Source organism: Sceloporus undulatus, chromosome 3 (assembly GCF_019175285.1).
Source record: "Sceloporus undulatus isolate JIND9_A2432 ecotype Alabama chromosome 3, SceUnd_v1.1, whole genome shotgun sequence".
In the NCBI taxonomy this organism is placed as follows: Eukaryota; Metazoa; Chordata; class Lepidosauria; order Squamata; family Phrynosomatidae; genus Sceloporus; species Sceloporus undulatus.
In genome coordinates, this window is record NC_056524.1 from 74,451,672 (window position 1) to 74,469,172 (window position 17,501).

Sequence of the window (17,501 nt, forward strand, 5' to 3'; positions counted from 1 at the left end):
TTGTCACAACTTTGTATGGCGGTTGCATAGGTCTTGGATCTGGTGGGCGTGGTTTCCAGGGCTGCGTAGCGCTGGATCGGGAGTCCATCCGGACACGGGGGCGCTGCAAGCGAGGCGGTGTTGCCATTGCGGGGGCATCACCAGCACAACGTCCCTGTTGGCAAGGGATAGTTATGCGATGATGCGCAGTTGCAGATATGCGATCAGTCGCTTGAGCGATCGATGGGATATGAGCGGTAACCCATAATCTCTTGCCATCCCGAAGCTTGGCCGTGACCAAGCACTTTGGTTCATCCACTCAGTACTGGGCTGATGGATGACAGATCCAGACCTCATGCATTGGAGCCAACCCTACATGTGTTTATGCTAATAAAGTTGTGGCCTTTCCTCCAACATGCTGTGGTTTCTTTGTGTCCGCGGTGGCGTCCCTCTTAGGCAACCTTCCATCACCACCTAGAGGAAGGCTCTGCAGACATTTTGACAACAGTGGGTTGGTTCCTCGGGCTCTATATTTAAAAAAGCATGGCATAGTTGAAAAAGCATTTCAGTTCTATAGTTGAAAAAACACGGAAGAAGAGCAAAAGTAGTGGGGTCCAGGGATACAGTGCTTTGCAGAGGCATCAAAGCACAAAGACACAGAGAAAGAGTCCCAGCATCAGTATTGTAACTTATTGAGTTTAGATGGCATGGATCAGTCAGCTATATCTGTTAACGTTTAAAGATCAGATATGATTGTTTCCCAATACAAAGGTGACAGTGTCCACACAAAATCAGCATGATTAACTACCAAAACTGAGCAGTTCGCATAGTTTAAATTTGTTTCTCTTTGTTTTCTTTTTGAAAAGTAGCAATATTTAAATATACCCCACTGCAGTCAGGGAGGCAGGCAGGCAAGCAAGGCACTGGAAGGAAGGGAGGGTTGCAGGGCAATATGCCCCCCTGCTGCCTCCCCGCTTCTCTCTACCGCAACTATAGGGACACCATTGATTCTGCTCCTCTCCCCCTCCTCTTCTTGGTGATTCCTCCACCGACAGCTTTCTGAAGCTGGATGCTGTGTTAACATAGCAGCCAGCTTCAGAAGGTGGTTGGCAGCCAGGTTGGCTTGACCGCCACTTCCTCTCAAAATGTGGGGCTGCCATTTGGATGTGCGTGCAGCACCCCTGCACTTTGAGAGCAGAGAGAGTAGCACATTTACACAGCTGGCATTTAGTAGCGTGGATCACACGGCCATGGATCACCAAAATGTTATTGTGAGGGAAAGTGTGATAAGAAATTATGCCAAACCAGTATGCTTCCATTCTTAAACTAATGTGATGGTGGCTGGTGTGATAAAATCCTAAATCACCTCTTCCCCATATGTCTAGAATGCAGAGTGAAGGAAAACAGATTTATACAAAGAAGCATTTCTTTCCTTTACATTCTAGTCATGCACAACATATCTGATAAGGATCACCCATCTCTCCTCTGTGTTCCTGTAATTAATCAAAGCAAAACTTCTTGTGTTGTTGTAGTGTGTCTATTTATAGAACATTTGCTTTGGCCGTCACTAATAGAACTCTGTGACAGAATATTCAGAACTGTCTTGGGCTGAAGTAAAAGGTAGTGGGTTCTACTGCCTTTCATATCTACAAGGACTAAAGCTGGATCTATTCACTTTTGACAAATTCCAATATGACTGACTCTGATCCAATATGATTGACCCTGATCTGCCCCTCATAGCCTACAGCAGTGATGGCGAACCTATGGTATGCGTGCCAGTGGTGGCACTCAGAGCCCTCTCTGTGGGCACACACGCTGTCGCCCAGCACAGAGTTTGCCAGAGTTTCTTATTAGAAAGCCAGAGGGATGTGGCACTTTGCAATAAATAAGTGGGGTCTGGGGTTGCAGTTTGGGCACTTGGTCTGTAAAAGGTTCACCATCACTGCCCTACAGTATTGATCTGGAATTAGTTATCCAGCTGCTTCCTCACTTCCAGATTGTTTGGTTCTTGACTGAAGTATCAGATTCTGCTTAGAAATTCATATTTTGAGAGAAAGTGTGTGTGTGTGTGCGCACACACACACACACACACATACACCTCCATGTTAATATGGGACTTCTGTTTTTTAAAAATGCAGATTAATGTAGGAATGGGACAGATTTATAGATGAGCAATCTGAAAGTGACAGAGTAGTACGTAGTGATTAACTCACTCTGATTTACAAAGTAAACGTCATAATCTCTCCAAGGCTGTCAAGAATCTAAATCTAGGAACATGAACTAAGGGGAGATACCAGCAACCTCTTTGTAAACTTACCAAACAAATAGGCCTCTCTGAAAGCCTGAAATTATTTTTTTTAATGAAATCCTTGCTTTTTCAGTATAAAGCACATGTGGGGGTGGAGAATGAGAATACTTAAGCTTTCCCCATCCAGCTGGTTATTTGCTGCCACATGTCGCCTCCCCTGAAACATAATCCCCATTCCCATATTCCAGATGCTTATTTATGAAGTAAAAACAGTAAGAGACTGGAAATAAAGAAGGGAAACTTAGTTATTCAATCTTATGAGATGAAATTCCATAAATGTGCCCACAGAAGAAAATAACTTTCCAATGTCACCATAGGACATATCTTATACATGGGATAGACATTAGGATAGAAGGAAGGAGCAAAGGGGAAAGGAAGGTTAGAAACTAAAAAAATGATTAAGACGGGGAACTCACAACAGAGTTTTCTCTTTTTGTTCTTCTTTAAGGAACTTTTAGATTTTTAATCAACAGGGTTGCTCAAGTGAGATAGGTTGGCCTCTTTTCAATGCTCACGGGACACTGTGCCACATGTAGTGTTTTTTTTTTTTTATTAGATGGGCAGAAACCGACCTTTGTGAAATGAGTGGGGTTCGAGATACTGCAGACCATGTCATTTGGGACTGTCTCTGTTATAGAGATGAGAAAATAGATTTTCTCTGTTGTATGAGAAGGAAGCTCCAGCAGGTGGTTTAGGAATTAGTCTTCAAGATCTGTATCTGTGGCCTTCTGTTTTGCCTACTTTCCAGTGTTCTCTCCAAGTTAGTATCATGGTGACCCTTTGTGATCAGTCTGTGTATGGAAGGATTTTCTTCTTCTTTCATTACAGACACCAGGAGGCCACAGCACTGCTGCCTTTTGACCTTAATTCTCTATGAAACCAAAGGACAAGGTGAAGGACCATGGGAAGGGGGGCACATGTGGACGTGCAAAATGAAGTAACCCTTCACATGTGTGTGTCTGTGTGTGGTGTGCCTTCAAGTCATTTTCGACTTATGGCAACCGTAAAGCGAACGTATCATAGTTTTCTTGGCAAGATCCATTCAGAGGTGGTTTGCCATAGCCTCCCCCTGAATCTGACAGCATGTGACTTGCCCATGGTCAGCCAGTGGCATGCAACCTTTACCATACCCAACTCTTTGCTGCTATACCTCCCATGCCAGAAATAGAATGTACTCCCTCATAGGACCACCTTGAGAGCAAATCTTATTCAATAACACAGGACTTTTTTTTACTAGACATGTACAAGAGTGCACTGTTGTGTTCTATTGATTTTTCTAGTTCTTTTCTGAAGGTCAGTGATATTGTAACAGATTACTGCCATGATCCAGTACCCACTTAGTGTAGTAGAAATATCTGCATGTAGGCATACTCCACATCAACACTACGAAACCCATATGTAGAATAGCAACATTGTGAAACACATGTCAGTTATTAGAAGCCATTGTGCAATGCACATTAAACAATGCACAACTGCAATCAAAATATAGAATACACAACCACAGTGCAAAGTATAGGATGCTCAACTGCAATGTACAATCACAATGCAAAGTATAGGATGCACAACCATGATGCACAATTTGCAAAGGCAAGGCATAGGGAATAATGCTGTCTGCACAATTCTGCTTCTGTTGCTATCAGCAGTATATATTCTTTGTGCAACTGTGACTTTTTGGTCCCACAAGCATAGTATGACTTCTGTGTGCGTAAGTCCCTAAGTAAATTCCAGCCATTATTTGACCACTGGCTAACCCTGGTTATCTAATTAGGCTGGTTCAAAGCTGGTAAAAGTGGGTTATGATTTACATACAGACCCCATTTCCATTTAAATATGTTCATTTCCACCCTTAACCTGCCAGGTGAATTTACTTTCCCTGCAAAGCAGTTTTAGACTTAGCAGGGGCCCTTTTTAAAACAAGAAATTAAAACACAAGTAAACTGCCACTTTACTTCCTTGTTAAAATAAGAGCCTTTCCTGGGCCTAAACAGAAAGGTTTAAAACTTGGCAAAATAGCTTCCCCACACCATAGAGATCATGGAGTGTGCTTGTGATTCAAAAATGCTTTAAAAAACCCAACAACCTCAGAGTACCCAGTTTGGGAAAGAGATGACCCTAAAAAGTGCATGCAGCCACTAAAACATGGGCAATTGTCCAGTCTGATATCAGCCACTAACATCTTAAAGGCACCGGATTCTGTCTGATCCTAGAAGCTATGCTAGGTCAGCTCTGGTCGTTATTTGGATGTGAGACCACTAATGAATACCAGGTGCCGTAGGCTAAATTTCAGAGAAAGAAACTGGCAAAACCACCTCTGAGTATTTCTTGCCTAAGAGAACCCTATGAAATTCATGGGGTTGGCATGAATTGACAGGTGACTTGAAGGCATGCATACAAAAAACACTTTTAAAATTGGAGGTAACAGGGTGAAGACTTTGAAAATGGAATCGCATTTTAAGAAGGACATCAAACAATCAAAGACTCATGGGATACAATTCCTTGAAGACATCAGCTGGGAAAAGCAACCATGTCAACATGGGGGCCAGAATTTCCGGTCCCATCTGGGGCACTGAATCAATTGTTGATAGAAAGGCAGATCAACACATAGGTAAATCCATTTTGCTGCATTTTAAGGAGGACACTGTAACGAGCTGACTACAAACCAGCCAATCAGAAGCCAGGGACCCTAAACCAATCAGGTGCTGGCTTAGGATTCCGTTTGACAGTTGGGGTTAGAATGTTGAGAGATGAAGTAGGGTTTTTCGAATCCTGACGGTTGAAGCGGGAGTTGCGTTGAGGAGAGAGTTAGGGGAAGAGTCGGTTCCAAAGGGAAACTGGGTTTTAGTCTAGAGAGAGGGACTTTTAACCAGTTAGAGACTCTAATTAAAGGAAGGATTATAGTAAGCCTGCGAGGCAATACTGTAGTGTTTAAACTTAGGAAAGTAGGCAATAAGGACAGTGTTAGTGTCCTTAACAGCTGGTAATAGAAATACTCTGTAGCAAGTTGAACTGTGGTCATATAGTAACCAGTAAGAAGTTACACGTGCCTGAACTAACAGTTGTTTAATATCATTTAGTTCAAGAAATATCTGTTCAAACCTCTTGCTAAACAAAGTTCATATTTTGTTTTATCCAAAGGCTGGTCTGCCATATATATTGTATCCATGCTACTATATTATATCATACTGGGAACCTGCCACATAAGAAAGGGGGTTCGTTACATAAATTGGGTGGCAGCGGGGTGAGAAAAGAAAACCCCATAGAACTGCCATAAGGTGATGAAGTGTGTTGTTCGTTACATAAATTTGGTGGCAGCGGTGGGAAAATAAAAGTCCCAGGCGCCTGCCACAATAGGAAGGAACTTCGTCACAGACACGAAGAGAGGGCTGGGAAAAGATGTGACAGCATTCTGGAACTGCCTGGGAAAGCTTTCTGCCACACAGAACAGGGCAACTCCAAAGGGGTTATGTAGCTGCAGCTACATAAATATAGATTTGGGACAACTGCTTTGATGAACAACAAATTCAAGAAAGGAGCCAAATACTTATACATGTGGTGGCTGACCTTTGACTAACCTTCACTGAATGAATACTTTTGAGTAAAGGCTTGGGCAGCCATCCTCTTTGGACAGGAAACTTCCTGCAGCAAGCAAGAGGTTGGACGCAATGGGATATAAGACCCCCCCCCCCCCACCCCCTGCAAAACCTTCGATCCAAACAAATGAAAAAGAAAAAAAAAGAAAATGTTCCTTGTCTTTGCAGGATTCTGGGAGTTGTAGTCCAGAACTTTCCAAAGTTCTGGGCTCTTCCTATAAATCTCTGCCTATAAAACTGTAAAACAACCAATACAGCCATTAAATCATTCTATGGTTGTTTTTATGTAATTGATGGGCCATTTAGTCCATTCCTTTGCTTGATATAGGAAATCCAGAATGTCCCACCAGTTGAAGTTCCAGTTTTTGCTCATTCCTTTCTTCATTGCTTATGGTGCTTTCCAATTAACATTACTTATTTTCCTTCATTCATCTGCATGCTGAGTTTGATATCCCACCACATTAAATCTGAAATACATTTACACCCCCACCTTTTAAGCCATGTTAAAATGTAGTGTACAGAGGACAATGGGTGCTTGATTCATTTAAGAAGACACTATGGATAACCCTCCTCTCTTACTGTGATAAAAAGTGGAACTACATGAATTAGAATAATTACTGGGAAATGATGGGCTAAGAGACATTTGTATTCACACAGTTTTATTTTCATGAGCGTTTGTATTGAGTTCAAGCTTTGTATTTTTTGAGCCAATCAAAATAATTAATATGACTAAGTTAAAAAGAAGTTGTGTAGAAAAATATAGAAAGAGAAGAAAGAAAATGATGATCACCCTTTATAGGTTTTTTTTTCCTATTAGAAGGTTAATATTGTCAACAGAAATGCTAAATATATTTATTTGGAATAGTTGATTTATACAAAACTAACATATAACTATAATATAGAAAGTTGTATATATGTCAATTACTATACTGTATTTTTCTTTTTAAACTAATAAAATTTAATTTAAAAAATATTATGACAAATGGAAGCTTTCCAAAGGCACTGAAAAATTTGCAAAATCTGTTCTACTTTGTACTCATTACGTATCAGGGGGATGGATAGGGTGCAGTGGGGAGAAAGGTCACTGACTTTCAATCAAGCAAAGTCAGTGAGGAAAGAAAATAAAACCCTCACTTACTCCATGGGGCATGGATTCAATTGGGTTGGCTGTGTTGATTCAGGTGTCCCAAAGAGGGTCTGAATGACTCATCTCCAAAAACAACATCCACGGCATGAAGATGGGAAGAGAATACAAACTGTTATTTCAGATATATTCTCGAGAGATAAGTCCCTTCTTATAGGCAAAAAGTCCAGCTGTGGCCAGTGAGGTGAAGAAAGTAGACAACCCCAGAAAGACTAGGAGTCCTGGGACTGATGGCAAGTTCCTTTCCAAAAATGTAGTTGTGATGGGGAGAGCTGGAACATCCTACATGAGAATATATTTAACATTAGAAATTGGAGCAATGAAGACAGGCACACTATGCACAGTTTTGAGGAATAAAAGGCTACTGAATACAGTGCCATTTATCCTTGATTTAACATGCATAGAGGATTTGACTCAGGCATTTTTAATCCATAGAAATTGTGTTCAAGTAGAAACCCAGGAATAACTGACACCAAGAAGTGGTGGATCAGTTCTAGTTTGGAAGTTTCAGAAACATATATTCTCAATTAAGTAAAATTAAGTAAATTAAGTAAAGAGACAAGGACAGAAGCATACTATCCACTCTTCTCCCAGCAAGAACAAAGGTTTGAAGGGGAGCACTTTCTCTATATAGGGAGACTCAACATAATCTACAACTTTAAAAAAAAATCAAAATCATGACAGTCTCTGCATACAGGAGAGTCTCTTCCCTTCAAGCTGTTGCTCTCCAGGCATGAACTCTACATGTGAATAGAGCTAGCATGTTCCCCTCAAATGTTTGTGTAATATCAATTATATAATCCTCAGTATGCCTACAGTTGCAATTGGAATCAATAGCGGACATGAAAGTGCCAAAGCTTAAGATACCATTGTGGGGGAATCAGTAAAGGGTGATGGGAGCTATAAATCTGACAGAACAAAGATTAACGTTTATCTCCCATATTGGCTGCACCCAGTCTTATTACCATAACCTCTATTGTAAAGATAACATAAACACTTGAGGGCACTTCAGTCCTAGTTATTTCTATAGAGAAAGTCTCTCCATATCACTTCACATGCCACATAGGAAAAGCTGAAGGAAGTAAAGAGAACCGAGTATTTTGATTCTCCATTTCTCAGAGGGGAGGCTTCATTGCTCTTGGGGGTTAAATGTGCATATCATGACTACACGCTCTAGAAATGTAGGACACTTCAGGGAACACTTACCTTTGATTCTGGTTCCGTGACCCAAATTTCATTCTTTGAAATCTTTCCCATGCTGCACAGTATCTGGAAGAAGGAAATCATTTCTCATTAAAAATAATTATTTTTATATCACAAAATTGTTTAGTAAGAGACTGAAATACTACTGAGAGCCAATTCACACATTGGCCAAAATCCTGCATCAAGAGATGTAGCTACAGAGATGAACTATGGCATGGGACAGACCTCCCCAAAAGGGCAGCCTGCCGGCAGCCTAATTCCCTCTGGAGGGAAGCCACAGCCGCCAAACCGTGCGGCTTCCTTCAGGAGGAAAAAGAACCGGGAAAATGGGTTATTTTAGTGCCACAGGGAGGATGTAACAAGTGTACCATTGGCACACTTGCTACATAATCGATGCACGGCAACGCATGGATGCCACGCATCGCTTAGGTAACAATGGTGGTGCCTGTATGGATGGGACACCACCATTATAGCGGTGCCGTTCTGTGCTAAGGTTAGGGAACGTGCAGTTGCCACACAGTCACTAACCCCAAAATTTGGGCCGTGTGTTTCGGTCCTATGTCTCTGTAGCTAAGCCTCGTGATGGTACTGCCCAAAACTTATCATTTTATCAGTCCAGGCCTCATCTCTATATGGCCATTTCTGTGTTGCCAAAGAGCAGAGGACTGTCACAGCACATCCAGCTACTGGAAAATAAAGAGTTAAGTCCCTGCTCATTACCCTGCTCTCTGGCAACACAGAAATGGTGATGGGGAGCAGTGTCTTGCATGGTTTAGGAGGTAGGCTTTGGGGGAGTTTAGTTCATTGCAGGGTTGGAAAAGATCTGTGCATGAATTGCAATGGTGTCAGTCATATTTATGCTATTGTAATTCATGAACTGGATGTCTACTAGTGTGTGCGCAAAGCAAATGTTTTATGCCATCAACTGCAATGGTGATGTCTGAAATAGGAATAGGCAGGCAACAGACTGATCTCCAGCATAACAGATTGATCTCCAGCATATGCCTTCTAGAAAGGAATAGTAATGATGAGGAACAGTATTATCCCCCTCATTTGGTATAATTTCAAAGGCTTCCAGCAGTACTGTGCTGTAACACCAGAGTACATGGAACAGGGACCTGCTCACAAAGATCGTTATCGGAGATGGCCTTCACCATTAGCCAGAGTGAGATAGCACCTCAATCAGCAAATCCTGCCTTTCATGAAAGCAAATTGTTAGTTGCTTAATTTGTTATTCTGCTTTTACTGCCAGGGTTGGAGAAAGGCACATGTGAGAGGCACTTGTCTCATGTGCCAAAATAACTTTATTGGTTTTCAGCAACTGGCAAAGATGGAGTGGGACATGCCTTGCCATTCACTGCTCTGCATCACACAGAAAAATATCTTAGGCCAGGCTGGCCCATAACTCAATAGGACAATGAACCAATATAATTATGATTTCCCTTCCCACTCCAAGAAGCACGATGCAAACTAGGACCACATATTAATTCCTTCCAGATAACGTAAACCACAGTGGTTTTTTTTAAAGCCTTTATGACTTATTTCATGGAACATTTTCCAAAGATGGGATTCAGATCACAGTGCATGTATGGGATGATGCCAAACACTTTTGGTTTCAAATATTTCAGGTTCTACACTTTATATCACATTGGGATGTGAGAGACCATGTTTCTTGCTTTCTGCCCTCTTTTGAGCCAAGTCACAGAGAAATCATGGGGCTTAACTTCAAGAATCTATGCCATACTTGTTTGAACTCTTTCCCCTAATTTGTCTGGCTCTCTATTGGCTTGAGAAAGAGATTTGGGTATATGAAATGATGGTAAAACCTGGAAAAAATAAAGGAGCAAAATTGCTATTTCAGATATCTCTGCAAAAGTTGGAAAACATAGTCTGAAACTTTTACATCAGCAGTATTACACTCCCGAACACTTAGTACACATCAGGCATTTTATAGGGAAAAAACCTTCTGAAGTGGTCATACAGCTTCTGAGGTCCTGCACCCCAACCTCTTAATTTCTAAGCTTTAGTCTTCAGTGATTATGCAACAGAATAGAAATTCAATGTCATACTCTATGTTACATAGGGAATGATTTAATTTCCTATGTTCAGCAGCAAGATCAGTTATTGTGCAAAACCAGAGAGTAAGTAAAAAAAAAAAAAAGGAAAAAAAAGAAGCTATCATTAAGTGAACTGAGATGAAGAAATTGGTGCTTCATTATTATGGATAAACTTCCAGCACAAGTATAAAGATGCACCAAGAATTAGGAAAATAAATTATTTGATATCTGGTTTTCTTTTATTTTGTAAGTCAATTGTAATATTATTAATCCTCACCTCTTTGATTCTCATGTGTATTTCTGGGAAAATGTTCTTATGTGATGCTTTACTTAATATTTTTATGCTTTTAAAATTATTTACTAATTCGTGTATACATATATTAAAATATATTAACAATAAAATTCTAAAAACCACAGCATAGTTGGTCCTCGATATCCACAGGGGATCCATTCTGGACCCCACCCCCACACATACTGAAACCCGCTGATGCTTGCGTCCATGTTGTCCCCAACACCAGTATGTCCACATGGCTGCAGCACCATTGGGGATAATGCAACTTCAATAGCAGCACATGCACATGGCTGGTCCATTAGGGACAGCCTCTGTTGTACCCAGTGGTGGTGCATGCACATGGCTGCCCTGCCTAATGGCAGGACAGCTGCATGCATGTGCCACCACTGGGGACAACAATGGCTGTCCCTAATGGCGGTGTGGCCACATGCATGCTTCGCCATTGGGGACAACACAGGCTTGCCATCTGCTTGAATCCGCAGATGGCCAAGTCCATGGGCAAAGAGGGCAGACTGTATGTACAAAGCACACATACTATTTACAAGTGAAAATCATATGGTGCAAGGAAATTAATTGCATCACACCCAGTATGCTCACTTGTCTGGCGTCTCTGCAGATGTTTACTAAAATGTAGCATAATTCATGAAGAGAAGAATATGATGAGAAGAGGAAAACAGGTACTTGATAAATGAATCATGCTCATTTGGAGCATTTTCCTGAAGAATAGCTATCATACATTGATATGAATAATCACTGAAGATGTTTAGAAATCTGGAGAGGCTTTGATTTTCACTTCATGCTTTAATGTTATTGTATGCATTCAGGTTATTCTGGCTCATGAAATCAGGGTTTTTTTTTTAAATTATGTTTATACATACACACAGTGCTTCAATGTAAAAAAATAAAAATAAGGAATACATTGAAATGGTTTTTGACCTGTGGCTGTCAATGTTTTTGACTTTAAGCTCCAGAATTCCTCTGACTGTTGTCTACTGCATGGGATTTATGAGAGTTGAATCCCACAAATAGTTGGAGAAGAACCAATTGAGAATTTTCAACCATAATTCATGGGATTTAATGGCAGCCTTTTGTTATATGACAGTTGGTTTTATGTATTTGTTTTAAGCCCTTCAAATGTCATTAGCCTTCTTTTTTTAGGACAATGACAGTGGTTCAGCACCCCAAACCTCCTTGGCACAGTCCTTCATCTGGGCTCTCTTTACCTCTCTAGCAGCTCTCTCGCCAGCCTGTACTGCCCCTTCCATGGCACCAGTCCACTGTGTAGCTGTCTCAGTGCCAGCAAAGTAGATCCTACCTGCTGGTTGACGAATTATCCTTTAAAACAAACATCACAACAGATATTAAAAGAACAGAGATAATCATCCGCCTTGCAGATAATGGCTTTTTATAAGGTGCTGACATGTACCTAGAGGTACTGTGACTAGCTTTGCTTGTCTGTTATTTTCTTTTGATATTTTTCTGAAGGAATTACAATTCACTGACAGCTTTTCAGAAAGCACCACCTTATCTATCATGAATGCTGAAGTCTTTTATAGCAATGTCCCCACAAAGGTAAGACATCCCTTGTGGTGGCAGCACAGAATGTCTCCAAAATATGTTAATATCTTTGTGGCTGCCTTAGAACAATGCATTCTCAGCTCCTTTTCCCAAAGTGTCTTCCCTATCTGGCAAACATTTATATGACAACTATATTATCTGGACTCATAGACAGGATGTCCTGGGAAAGTTCCACAATAAACTACATAACTTTGATTGAGAATTAATCTTATCCTAGTCAATGTTACAATTTCACTTTCCAGACACTACAATGCAGTTATACTGGAAACCTACTGACTGCTACACATACTTAAATGATATCGGTTTACACCCAGAACAAATCAGAAAATCTGTGGTTGGCAGCCAAATTCTACAATATAACCAGCTCTGTTCACACTTGTTACACACACATTTTCTTGTAAAAGTCAAACTCTGATGTTCCTTAGACAATAATATCCACCCAAGGAAATAAAAACAAATCAAAACAGATCAACAATCAATTTTGTACCCCGGAACAACTTATTACAGGACATACCCAAGGGAGTGTCCAGGTTATTCTGTGCAAAAATACTGTACTCCTCTCTACCAGGCCCTCTAACAAACTCCTCTCTAACAAGCTCAGAGAACTGTACAGTAGGCAGGCAGCTATCTAGCTGTAAACAGACTAATATCTTATCATGTAACACAGATACAGAGGTAGGAAACAGACCATGTGACAGAACCAGATGTCAATTCCACTTTGGCAATACTATTACATCACCTAATATTTAATCTACAGTATCTGTTGTTCATACACATGCTCATTTTCCAATGCTCTATTGAATTTTATATAGGATGCACAGACAGGCCTATTAGCAAAAGGGTAAACACATCTGACATACAAATGACAATATGCAAAAATCAATGAGGGAACACTGTAGTCTTCCAGAATGGCCTGTCTCTGATCTCAAGACATGAACAAAGGAACTTCAAAAACAGATTTCAACAGGAAACAGTTAAAACAGTCCAACCTTCTCTGCTGTAGCTTAAACAGAGACACAAGCTTTTAAACGCACAGTAGGCTCTCAGTATCTGCTGGGATTTGGTTCCAGGACCACTCATGGATAACAAAATCTATGGATGCTCAAGTTCCAGTGGTGTAATAAAATGGTGTCCTTACATAAAATGGCAAAATCTTGATTTTGTTAGCAGTCTCCCTTCCAAGTAGTAATCAGGGCTGACTCTGATTAGCTTCCAAGATCAGATGGGATCTGGTGCCTTTAAGATATTTACCAGTTCCTCAATACTAGTATGTCAGTGTTATTATCTAACTGTTGTTTTGTGAATGGAAACCACTGAGGTAATTATCACTGTCTGCATTCTCTGTGTTTTAATTTTCCCTGATTGCATGTAAATATATTTCTGCTAACTGAGAATAAGACTTCATGAATTTGACGAACTGCACTGAGTCCATGGAAGCTGATGTTATATTAAATGTGTTAGTCTATAATGTGCCACAAGGCACTTTGCTGTTTGTGTGTTTGTTTTTGCTAACATAAACTACCCTTTGAAAATGTATAGAATATTTTGTAGTCCAGCCACTGATGATAATCAGTATCAGCAAAAAATATATTATATCTTGTTTTACCTTCCAGATTGGGACATTACACCAGGTGGAAGATAGGCTATACAGCCACCAGAATATTGCTCTTCACTCCAGTTCTTTTCTTCATAATGCACAGGCTGCAGGAACAAAGCATGAAAAACAAAGCATTAGATAAATTTAAGTCTAGGACCCAAAGAGTTAATACAGTTTAGCCAGGAAGTTGTAATTATTAATATTCTACTAATGTTTGATGCTCTTCTTCCTTACATGTAATGCTTCTTTTGTTCCCAACACTTTTGCATACAGTTCACATATTTTTTTATTTCTACATGAAGAAGAAAAAGAAGAAGAAGGTACATGTGAAAGAATCCAGATTCAGGATAATATGATCGATAGTAAACTATCAAATCTATAGTACAGGTCTAATTACAAATTATGTATATTTTTAATAGGTCCATCTTTTCAAGTACACTGATGTTCATACACTAAGCTGCTAGACTTTTCTCTCTGTCTGCATGCTCCAATGGTGTGCTCTTGACTTGGCCATTATTTGGAAGTGGGGTACATTCAGAGGAATTCATTTTTCTCACAGAACACTCTATACTGTTTCCCTCTCTTAGGTTAGATGGTAATGGAGGAAATGTTTATTCAGGCCATTATCTCTTCTCTCCACTAAAATATTCCCTCCCATTTACAATCTCTCTCTTTCTCTTACACACACACACACACACACACACACACACACACACACAGAGTTTTGCTTTCTAACCAGGAGGTAGCTACAAACCAATGTGGATATGGATGGCAGCACAGTTAACAAAAGCATGTAGTTTTGCACAGTGAACTAAAATGCTTTCTTTTTTATTTCACTGCATTGCACTAATTTTGGTTCTATGATTACTGAACAAGATAGTTGTTCTACTATAACAAGCAGTTACAGATAACAGGGAAAGGTAAACATCACTTCTCTTGCATTCATCTCTTAGTCACTATTAGAAGCTGCACTATTCCCAAGACAATTTACAACATAAAATGTCCAATTCCATATGAATATAACAAGTCCATAAAATCATATTTGAGGATGAGTAAGTTAAGACAAGCCAAAAAAACAAGAGTTTAGGGTGAAGGATTAAACATGGCGGAAGCTCTCTGAATAGTGTACAAAGTATACCTTCCTGAAAGATATTCAAAAAAGAGACTGGTTTTGTTTCTCCTGAAGCATCTGTGGCTCCATCCCAAGGACCTCGGTGATTTTAGATCAGGGGTCAATTTCCTGTTCTGGGGCAAGATGCCTAAACTGATGGTTGTTGGCAGGTTCAGGCATTGAGCAGAGTTTCTTTCTGCAAGGGCTGCCTGAACTGGAAGTCTTGTGCTTTTGCTCCTGCTTGGATAGCGAATTTCAGAAGGTAGCATTACAGGGTTGCCATTCTGGGCAAAAATTTTGTTTTGGTGTTCCTCAGGCTCCACTCCATTCTCAATGCTCATCAGTATCTACATTGGGGAGGAGAGGAAACATGTGACCTTTCAAATGTTGTGAACTGCTAAAAGGAGAGGAATTCTAGGGTTTGCAGTTCAGAAACATCTGGACAGCCGCATGATTCCACTCTCTCATTGACATAAACGAATGGGCAGATTGCCCATAGGAGGAGAATGAGGCTCATTTGCCTAAGAAATGTTGTCGTCTCTAAACCATGTTGCCCTTCTCTTGAAAGAGCAGATTTACTGTTTAGGAGTATTCATTGATCCAATTTTTCTCACTTGATGTCGTAATGGCCTCAGAAGAAGAGAGGAATCTGCCTTATACTGAGTCAGACCCTTTGTCAATATAGCCCAGTATTGTCAACATTAACGTTCAGGCAGAAGTTTTCTCTCCTGTCTCTATTGAATCCAGTATTATCTAGAGAGACTGGAGACTGAAGCTGGGATCTTCTACATCTAAAGCGTATGCTCTGCTATTGAGCTAAAGCTCAAAGCACCACTGAATACTTTTTATCAGCTTCAGTTGCTATGCCAATTACACTTCTACCTTCATAGAGAGCCTGGTTGCAGTTATCTATGCTGTGGTAACATCTCTCCTCGATTATTGCAACACTTTTAAGGAGGCACTTCCTCTAAAGATGGTCTAGAAACTTCATAACAAAGAAAAGAGCAACAAGTCTGCTTTCATGATAGACAATACACAGATTTAGAAGTTGCGTATTCTTACCTCTCTTCTTTGCTAAGCTCTGTTAGTTTAAATGCTTTTCGTGCAACAATAAAGCTAAATTGAAAAGGAATTACACCAATTAATACACTGATTTGAGAAATACACATGTAAAACTTTTCTATTAGAGGCATTTAAAACAACAACACAGAGACAGACAGAGATGCTGTGTCAGATCTCATTTAGGGAGAAAGGCCGGATATAGGTGCAATAAATAAACAGACTTTTGAACAGAACTGTGCCTATTCAACTGCAGCACAGCAGAAACTGCCCTGTGTAAGAACAAGTGGGTCTCTTGATAATGACACTAATGACCTGGAAGAAAAGTGTGTGTGTGTGGTGGTGGTGGTGGGGGATATCAGTGCAATCTTGTATCCAGTCAACCTGTTTGTATCTAGCAAAGAAGCTGTCAAATGACCTAGGAATGGTGATCAGTAGAACAGATGACATGGCAGGAAAAGCCAGCCTATCATCAGTCTTTCCTAACAGGTGTTCAGCCTTCCCAATTCTTGATATAAGTGTGAATGTCTTGAATATATGGTTGGTCTTGCTCTCTATATACCTATAAATAAAATGGAATGTCCATGTTCTCTCTTTCCACCATCACTGACTTTAGTTTAAGATATAAATATTTTGTATAATTTACATGAGATGAGATCCATGGTTTTGAAATCAGTGAAGTGCCATTTCCCCTAAAAATCCTTCTTAAATGCTCTCTATATTTTTTAAAATTACACCAACTGACTGTAAGTCTGGTATTTTTAAAAAATCACAAGGCAGTGACAGGAGGCAACCATATCCCTCTCCTTAGTATTACAGATTTATAGCATGTCATGGCAGGGGGTTAGACTGGATGGACCTTGCAGTCTGTTCCAATTCTACGATTCTATGATTCTAATCTGTTTTGAGGATTCAGAACAGCTATTTATGAATGCTATGAGAAACTTGCAATTTGCAGTAAGCAAGCAAATAACGGATTGTGTTTTTTCATGTGGTCCAAAATGCTGCTTCATTTATGTTGTTATTTTCAAAAAGCAGAACACCACAGATTGCCATAACTATCAGAAGATGAGGATATAGTTGTTTTTCCTCTTGATTTTGCTTGTTTAATTTAATCATAATCACTTCTCCACTACTGGATCTCTCTTTGTAATGTTCATATTGGGTATACTAGTTACATGTAATGGCAACAGCCTTGAGGCACTCCTGGCAGTCACACTGGAGAAGGAGGAAACAAGTAATCCCTGAAGAGAAGCTGGGATCATTCTTATAAAGCCAAACCAAGGATGGACAGATAAGGGAGCTGATTTTCTGCTCCTGTGCACCCCACAACCTTAGTTTTACATAAAAACACAGCTATTATTTCCATCCTTACTGCTTCTACTGTTATGGAATAAATTCCAGAAGCATACTACACCAACTTGTGCTGATACATTTCAATGTTTATTCCATTATATTGTCTGAAATATGAGGAAGATCAACATGGACTTTTACAGACAATTGGGTGGGCAAGTAATGCTAGGACTGGGAATGTGAGAATGAAGGAAATCAGCTCCTTAAGAGGAAACAAAGTAGTACCTAGT

General features: G+C 40.1%; 1 protein-coding gene across 2 annotated transcripts in view; it reads right to left on the reverse strand.

Annotated features, from left to right (window-relative positions):
* Positions 1-6,519: 6,519 nt before the first annotated feature.
* Positions 6,520-17,501, reverse strand: part of LOC121925720 (amine oxidase [flavin-containing] B-like) — a 29,386-nt gene continuing 18,404 nt past the window's right edge. The window contains exons 10-15 of one of the 2 annotated variants that reach the window (XM_042458213.1): positions 15,922-15,975; positions 13,983-14,040; positions 13,758-13,852; positions 11,797-11,908; positions 8,228-8,290; positions 6,520-7,303 (exon numbers count right to left, since the gene is read on the reverse strand). In XM_042458213.1, the coding sequence (XP_042314147.1) occupies positions 7,142-7,303; positions 8,228-8,290; positions 11,797-11,908; positions 13,758-13,852; positions 13,983-14,040; positions 15,922-15,975 (544 nt within the window). In that variant the 3' untranslated portion in view covers positions 6,520-7,141. The remainder of the gene's footprint in view (positions 7,304-8,227; positions 8,291-11,796; positions 11,909-13,757; positions 13,853-13,982; positions 14,041-15,921; positions 15,976-17,501) is intronic. The other variant, XM_042458214.1, reaches the window with a different exon arrangement.